This window comes from Vicia villosa, linkage group LG1 (genome assembly GCF_029867415.1).
Source record: "Vicia villosa cultivar HV-30 ecotype Madison, WI linkage group LG1, Vvil1.0, whole genome shotgun sequence".
Classification (NCBI taxonomy): domain Eukaryota; kingdom Viridiplantae; phylum Streptophyta; class Magnoliopsida; order Fabales; family Fabaceae; genus Vicia; species Vicia villosa.
The window spans coordinates 24396474-24403157 of NC_081180.1; the positions used below are offsets into that span (position 1 = coordinate 24396474).

At 28.9% G+C, this 6684-nt stretch overlaps 1 protein-coding gene across 1 annotated transcript; it reads right to left on the reverse strand.

Moving 5' to 3' along the window:
- Nucleotides 1-4778: 4778 nt before the first annotated feature.
- On the reverse strand, nt 4779-6308 carry LOC131602948 (LOB domain-containing protein 42-like). Its single transcript, XM_058875179.1, has 2 exons — nt 5777-6308; nt 4779-5417 (listed from the first exon to the last, which is right to left on the reverse strand). Exons 1-2 carry the CDS (start codon nt 5964-5966, stop codon nt 4921-4923), a joined length of 687 nt encoding a protein of 228 aa, XP_058731162.1. The 5' UTR covers nt 5967-6308; the 3' UTR covers nt 4779-4920.
- Between the last annotated feature and the right edge of the window lie 376 nt (nt 6309-6684).

Sequence of the window (6684 nt, forward strand, 5' to 3'; positions counted from 1 at the left end):
TTTTGCATCATTTACTTAATAGACAAGCAAGAAAATCATACCAATGCTCCATTTTTAAAAATAAATTTATCACTTGGATTAAAGTTCAAACTTCATTCTCGAATCGTGAGATAATGATCATAGATATCAACTAGAGGTCATCCATTAAGGTATTATGTTGATCGTCTTGCATCAGAAAGCCTAGAAGAAAATAATTACTGAAAAATTAATTATCTTTCACAATGTTTAAATACAAACTTCATCTTTTTCAAATAGATCAAGTTTTAGACATTTATATACGTCTCCTACTTTCATCTCTTCCACCCTTAGATTATTTTTTTAATCCTTGCCATCATCATATTTCGCATTAAACTTATCACTTATCACCGTTAGATTATATATATCTTAACAGCATGAATTCATCATCCAAACTTGTCCAACACAAAATCTTTGTAGGAATGACCCCTTAAGATTCACTCACCAAATTATTGTCATTCACCATATTATCATTGTATGTTATAGGCACTGATGATGTCTTCGAGAAACTGTGTTCACCTCCTTTGACTTTTTTCACTCTCTTTTTTTTGTAAATATTTTTATCCTTTGACTATCATAATTTTATTTACTAACCCTAGCACATGATTAATATCTCTTATTGTTCTTTGTTTAAATTTGCTAATTTATTAAAACTTTGTATTTAGAAAGAAGAAGAAGAAGATCTAGTATATTTTTAGTAAAGATTTTTGCTAATTTTTGAGTTGAAATAACCAGAAAGAATATGTTGGAAGAAAGTTTTCATGATAGAATACTACTTCAAAGATAATACTCTTATATTTATTGCTATTGAAAGAATAAAAATTTGTTCATACATATATGCATAATCATACATATTGGCATATATGACTAAAAGGAAGTCGTAAACAAACAATCTTTAGATATAGAAAAATATCTCCCCAATAGATATTTAATTACAAACAAATTAATTAAAATTTCCCTTGATTGGTAATCAGAACCAAAAGTGAGTTCTAGGTTTACTTGAGTCTTAAAGGCTCCATCCCATATCGATTCATAGCTGTACAACAAATAGTATAAAAATAATTGTGTCTTGACAAAACTTTTAATTAAACTTTTCATTGGAAAACAAAAAAAACGCTTTTGAGTTTTGAGAAAGAACTTACATTGAAAAGAAAAGAATTGTAATATGACATAAAGATGTCAAACTTAGCAACATGACACATCCAATAAGTTTTTACCGTATATCCGTATAGCAAAATCTATTGTTGGATTGAAAACTATTATCATCTAGATTATATCTAAAAAATTTAACATCAATGGAAAATCATTTGATATGTTAAAGAGAAAAATCAAAGTTAACGGTTTTGTTGAAGTTTTAAAGATATTGGTTTGTATGCATCTCCCGAACATATTAAATGATTTTCGATTGATGTTAAATTTTATATATATAATCTATATGATAGTAGCTTTCAATCAGAGACGGAGCTAGCTATTGAACTTTGTAGGCATATGCCCCCATTAGGATTCAAAACATATTTATAATCCTCTACATGGGGAGTACATAGTAATGATAGTACATATTACGTTAGACAATTATTGCATTTCAAGTTAGCACATTATACCAAATTTTTTTTTACCTCATCTTTTTTATAGTTAGCGTTCTATAATCTATCATTTAATTTGTGAAGCAAAAAAAATGATGTATACTTATAATTAGAAAATGATTTTTTTTTTAATATTTTCAAAATATAAAAAATTATAAAAATAATTGTTTATTTATAAATAATATATTATATTTTTAATTTAATAAATATAAAAAATTTGTCCCCACAATTTAAAACTTCTGGCTTCGTCTCTGTTTTCAATTCAACGGTGAATTTTGTTATACAGATATACGTTAAAGAGTTATCAGATGTGTCATGTTATTAAGTTTGATATCTTGATGACATTTGAATTATAGTTTTTAATTATAAATAATTTAAAAAAACAAAATATATTATATAAAGGAGGAGTACTAAAGACTAAAGCACAAAATATAACTAATTAAAAGAAAGAAAAAATAAGTATTTAACTCTGCCTCTAAAAAAAATGACAAACAAAAACTCCAGCCTCCAACATAAATGAAGAGAGTAAAACCAAACACATAATAAACAATAAATGCCAAAAAAACATAATAAAAGTTAGAGCACAGCAGTGGAAGGTCGAAGACACTCAAGCCACCATTGACTCAGATACAAAATAGGGTTCTCAAGTCAAGTGGAGAAAGCACAATAGTTTTTTACATACCTAGTAAGATACCACTTTTAAGCCAAGAGGATGACCGAGTCTTCCAGGTTCTTCGTTGTCACTAATTTACCTAAGAATATTATATCGTTTTGATATTTCTAAATTGACCAAACTATTGCATGTCAAATCATAAAATAGCCCCCTAATCTTAGAAACAACACCAAGCAGAAAAAACATCTGAAAAAGAGTCGAAAGATATCTTGGTAAAACCAGTCACCAACACAACCAATTGAAGATCCTATATCAATCAGAAGCTTCTACCTCACAAGTCACAGAGAGATGAGAGGACGACCAGGGAATCCCAAACACAAGGAACAAGAGACACCTTCTGCGACCAGGGAAATCCCCTCTTAAGCAAGTTTTTTTAGAGGGAATTTGATCCTAAAGAAGTTTTCAGGAGAATACAATAACTTCATAGGAGACTCGAGTACTTCAAATATCAAGAAAAACTAACTCTACAGAAGTGGCCTGATGGTAAAAAAAAACTCAAGAGCGAGAATGCACGAATAGGTGGAGACCATAGAATAATATAATACAACAATAATTAATAAATATAATTTTATAATGGGTTAAATATGTTATTGATCCCTATAAATATAGTGATTTTCACTTTTAGTCCCTATAAAATTTTAAAGGTTGGTCCCTACAAATTTTTCCATCCGCATTATTAGTCCCCAATGTTAAATCCCACTAACGGATGATGACGTGGTTGGACAGGTGGAATAAAAAATTGTTTATTTTTGTTTAATTGTTGGACACATTGTTAAATCCCATTTAAACTATTTTCACTTATTTTACAGTCTTCATGTAACATTTCTTCTTCCCCAATCCTATTTTCTAGTCGTCGTGTACCCTCTGCCCATTGAAACTCCTTCTTCCTTCGATTTCAATTTGAAACTCCTTCTTTCTTCGATTTCAATTTGAAACTCCTTCTTCCTTCGATTTCAATTTGCTTTGTTTCCGTTTCAAGGTTGCAATGTCTTCTTCATTTGTTAAGTCATGAATTAGAAACTTTTGTGGTTGTCAAGTATGTATAGTTTCCTATCAATGCAAGAAAGGGTCTAATAAAGGAAGGTTGTTTTAGAGATGTCCCTTCTTGAGGACCCCTGACACGTGCAATTCGTTCATATGAGATGAAGACTATGAAGCAAAATCTGTAAATGAAGATGCAAGCTTGATGAACTTAGAGGTCGAAGTTATGGCCTCTATGGGCTACATGAAGGAGTTGTACGAAGAATCAAGAAAGAAGACCAAGATTTTGAAGAGAAAATTGAAAATAGATAAATTTTATGAAAATCTAAAAATGTTGTATATTGTCATGTTCGGTCAATGTTTATTTTTTCTGAAAAATTGTAAGTGTTGAGAGTATGCATTATGTTGTGTTTTAATGTGTTGTAATGTAATGTGAGTTAAGTTTGAGATTTTGGGAGTCTATAACAGATGTTGAAATATAAAGAAGATTTTGGTTTTGACATGAAATATTGAATAATGGACAAACACTTATTTGACATATATAACCTGATACAATGTGGACATAATTTGTTTTAGCATAATTGGTAAGCACATTTTGACATATATAAACCTGATACATTGTGGACACAGACACAATTGTGTTGATGTTATATATTTGGGTTTGTAGGGTTTTCATTTGGAGCTTCACAATTGGGATGCTGTGAGATGGTAACAAAATGTTTACCAAGCAATTAAATCCACACATACAGTGTTAAAACTTAATGTAAATTTTTTTAAAAAAAAAATAATGTGGATGAAAAAATTTGTAGTGACCAATCTTTGAAGGAAAATTTTATAGAGATTAAAAGTGAAAATCGCTATATTTATAGGGACCATTAACATATTTAACCCTTCATAATTTATTTATTAATTTTTATTAATATTTTAAAAAATGTTTAATATTATGTTATTTAATATATCCTTTAATTATTTTCATATTCATATTATAGTGACTCTGCCTAGTAAATCTAATAGTTTATTCTTTAATATTTATCAAGAACTTACATGGTTAAGAATGTTAGCATATTCTTGTATTTCTTTTTCTTATGGGCTTAAATGATCTCTTATCTAAAAAAAATTCAATACTAAAATAATTGTAATTAGTAAATTTTGTACATAATTTTTATTTTATTTTATTTGAATTTTTCTAATATATGTAAATTCAAATTTCATGGTCAATATGAAAATTATATATATATATATATATATATATATATATATATATATATATATATATATATATAAAGTATTAATTTCTCTATAAAAAGTTTTAAAATATTAAAATATTTTTCTTTCGATGAGATTATCTTGAAGGGGCATATCTAACTTTTTTATTTTAAAAAAATAAAGTTCTTTTATATTTTATTGAATACATTTTATCCTTTTAGCTGATATACTGATTAAAAAATTGTTGAAAAGAACTTTTCATAATTCCATTTTACATTATTGAAATTTGAAAAGAAAAAATATTAATAACATTCATCATATATGACAAAAAAAAAAAGGAATACAGACAAATAACCTACTACTACAGGCATTTGTTCTACTCTCTAATTAAAAAGTTCCTCCCAAATAAAACCCAAATTACATTGCATAGAAAAGAGAAAAAAAAATGAATTACAAAGAATATTAATAATCTATTTCTTTTCTTTGATTTGATTTGCTATCGAAGTTGAGACTGAGCTCTAAGTTCACCTGAGTCTCAATGACTTCATTCGGCTCAATCTGATTCACCGATGAAGCCTCAATAGTTTCCACATTGGTATTTTCAAAAAGTGATTTCAAAAGTGTTTTTGAGTCGACAGAACCAACTGGTGGCTTAGATTTGAAAACTTGTGTGATTCTCTTGAATTGAGTTTTATTTTTGATGCCCATGTTGGTGCCTTTTGCCACGTGGCGTATATCATAGGTTGTTGGAACTTGAATGGCGTAATTTTCAGCCATGAGTGTAGTTGATGATATCTTTCCATCAACAACTACAACTTCATTAATGTCTGATCCAGTCAGCACAGCTTGAACTGCAGCTTCACATCGGCTCCATTCTCCTGCCCAAAATAAACCAAGTGCTCCATATGTTGGATTTATCAATCTACCTGAAGCCTCGTACAATAATGATCTAAAAACAGCTGAAAATTGTGTCAAAAAGTTACAAATTTATTAATTAAAATATTATTATTCATTAAAAAAACATTTAAATTCAACTTGATGTATAATCTATGAAAAGATTTTATGGTGGATTGAAAATTAAATCATGATATGAGAACACAATTATGATTGCATCAATACGCCAATCTTAAGGGATCAATCTCACCATGCACTAGTGGAGGCTCAGTTAAATACAGAGCAAAGCTCTATATGAACTAACCTAATATATAAATTTTTTGCACCTAACGAAATTTAAATTTGAGACTTTGAGAATAACACACTCTCAAATCTCAAACTTTTATCAACATGACAACCTTTAGAAATATAGTTAGGTAGGTACCTGGGGCATTTTGTTTGGAAGCATTGGCGAGGAGGTTGAGCAAGCCAGTTCGGCCAAAGAATTTGGCAAGGAAGAGGGTGGCATTGCATTGAGATTCAGGGGAATTTATCCACTCAAGGCAAGGCTTGATGATGCAGTCGTCACTACAACCTTTGTGAAGAGTACGACAACCATTGCAACTCAGTTTCATGGTGATTTGATGGTGGGTAAAATATGAATGCTATAGGTAATATATTGTGGTGGTATTTATTAATTGATTAGCATAGGTAGTTGGTAAAGGTTTATCGGAAGGCTTGATAATTACGACATTGATTTTGTAAAAACATTGGACTATTTTTAACATGACCCGCTAGTTAGCTTAGTGATTAAGATAAAACAAAGATGATAAACTTATGATTTTGGAAACTATCTCACCAAGAAATAAAAAGATTACCTTTTATAGTTAGTAATAAGAGGATAAAAATGTGGGACATACTTTAGAAAACGGGGGTGTGTTGGTTAAAGTGACGTTAATAATAAAAATCAGAGAGTAGAAAAATGTTATTTCTCATGATCTTAGTATGAGTAAATAAAACAAAATTATATGAAACTTTATAAAATAAGAAATTACTCCGCTTTTTTTTTCCTTTTGACTTTGATCAAATATTTGTCTTGAAGTTTTTCCTTTGTAAGATAATTTATTAACTAGAGACCGTGGGCAAGCCCATTGTTTTTGTTGTGGTTTCAATGTTATACTTTAATATATAGAATAAATATCACAAGTATTTTTAAAAATTTATTTTGTGAGTTTGGAGGAGAGGACTTACGTTCATTCACGACAAATGTTAATAAGAAAATGATTATATTGTTCCGAATGAATTATATGTTAAAATTAATTTGCATAAACATGCGTTTGAAAATAATTACTA